The 1765-nt window shown below is 40.5% G+C and overlaps 1 protein-coding gene across 1 annotated transcript in view; it reads right to left on the reverse strand.

Moving 5' to 3' along the window:
* Positions 1–1765, reverse strand: part of LOC106527162 (semaphorin-3F) — a gene marked incomplete in the record, with an annotated part of 35029 nt that overhangs the window by 24905 nt on the left and 8359 nt on the right. Inside the window, 2 exon segments of the mRNA XM_014021963.1 lie at positions 574–713; positions 907–1026. Of these exon segments, the coding sequence (XP_013877417.1) occupies positions 574–713; positions 907–1026 (260 nt within the window).

Raw genomic sequence — 1765 nt, forward strand, 5'->3', positions numbered from 1 at the left:
TTAAGTAAACACAACAGGGAACAGCTGAGAAGACGAGCATACGCACGCCACATTCTCTCACTCGTACTTGTTCGCATATCTTCAGGGTCGCGCTCATGCAACGATTCAAGCACGAAGGACAAACACACACATGCACAAAAGTCTGTATAAACACAATCAGATCAGAAATGTGGCCTTCAAGCTTGCTGGGAACATTTGTTTCATTTTATTTTTCTGGCTCTGTTTGATTTTTGGTTTTTGATGCACAAAGACGTCCGGTTTAATCTAAAACAACAGTTGCTTTTCTGGTGCCATGAAAACTAAAAACTCCAACTATTTCAAAACGAGCAGGGAAGAAGAGGCCAAAAGATCACAGGGTCAGAGGTCAAAGAGCAACCTTACAGACACAAGGGTGCATTGTAGACAGGAAGGTTAAAGAAATGGATTCCAGCATGTTAGCATTAGCCAAATACTACCTTCAAGCTTGTAAATACTCAAACAGAGTGGGTGACTTGCCTCTAGAAAGTCCAGCTTTTCCAAACAGATGCTTTAGGTTTTCTTTTCATTTAACAAAGTAAAAACACTCATACACACCAGGCAGATCCGTCCTATCCGGGACTGGGTCACGGGGGTCTGGCCCATCTCTGAGGACTTCTCCCGGAAGAAAAAATACAGCTTGTCATCATTTCTCTCTGCACTGTCCGGGATAAGGTGTACATGAATGAAGGTGGGGTCTGATGAGAGAAGAGATGTTGAGATGTTTAAGATCATGGGAAACATCTGGTTAAAATATTCAACTGGCTGTTTTTAAACATATGCAACGACTAGAAGAGATTTTAACTTTAGGCTATTGAACAGTTCTTTGTATTGTGCAATAACAAGTAATGGGGGGAAAAATCCTGCATGAAAGTAAAAAAGAAACGTTACCATTCAACCATCTGGAGTTGTACTGATCTGTCCGCATAGCAGTCTTTGTTCCCAAAGTTCGGAAAATAGCCGAGTCTGTTCCCATGAAGTCAACATAGACCCCAGCATACAGTTCACCATCTGAGAAGGAAAGAAAACTGTCCAGTTTTGTCACGTTTCTTGGTGCTCACATTATTCCTGCACCACCCTTGGCACAAAACATGTTTTTAATGTCATAAGCAATTTCTTAACCATTTCACTTTTTTGTGTTCACCAAAAGCAGCAGTTCAAATGAGAGTAGTTGGGTATTAAGTCTGTTTGAGTCATACTGGTCTTAGGCCTACTGGCCTGGATGTCTTAAGGGACCGAGTCCTCCTGACCCAGCTGACTGATGGTACACACCAAAGGTAGAAGCTGGTTTTGTTTGTAAGCTAGAGGATCCAGCCGAGTGGGAGACATAGGTTCTGGGGCTGTTCTGGGAACAGATTTTGATAAGACAACTGATAAAAATTTAACCTGTACTAATTCTTTTTTTCCTCCTTTCTTAATCTAAACTTGCCAAAGTAAAGTGCCTGTAAACTAAGTGTTTAATAACATCTAAAGACTGGTTTACTGTTTCTACTGGTTTCCTTTCTGAGTGTTTGATAGAGTTTTATTGGATTTATTAAACTTCTTAAGGTGTTTCAAATAAAGTCTTGAGGTACGTGACAAATGTATTATTCATCATGGCGTGTCCACAGAGTGTAGCAGATAGTGACTGCTCTTAAGCAGAGCTGGTAAGACAAAACAAGTCTGTGTTGTTTTTATTATTTACATATTAAACCCCACCAACAAGAATTTTGATTGGTTTGTATGCCCATGACAAGCCTCGTAACTGATC

This window comes from Austrofundulus limnaeus, unplaced genomic scaffold, assembly GCF_001266775.1.
Source record: "Austrofundulus limnaeus strain Quisiro unplaced genomic scaffold, Austrofundulus_limnaeus-1.0 Scaffold312, whole genome shotgun sequence".
Classification (NCBI taxonomy): Eukaryota; Metazoa; Chordata; class Actinopteri; order Cyprinodontiformes; family Rivulidae; genus Austrofundulus; species Austrofundulus limnaeus.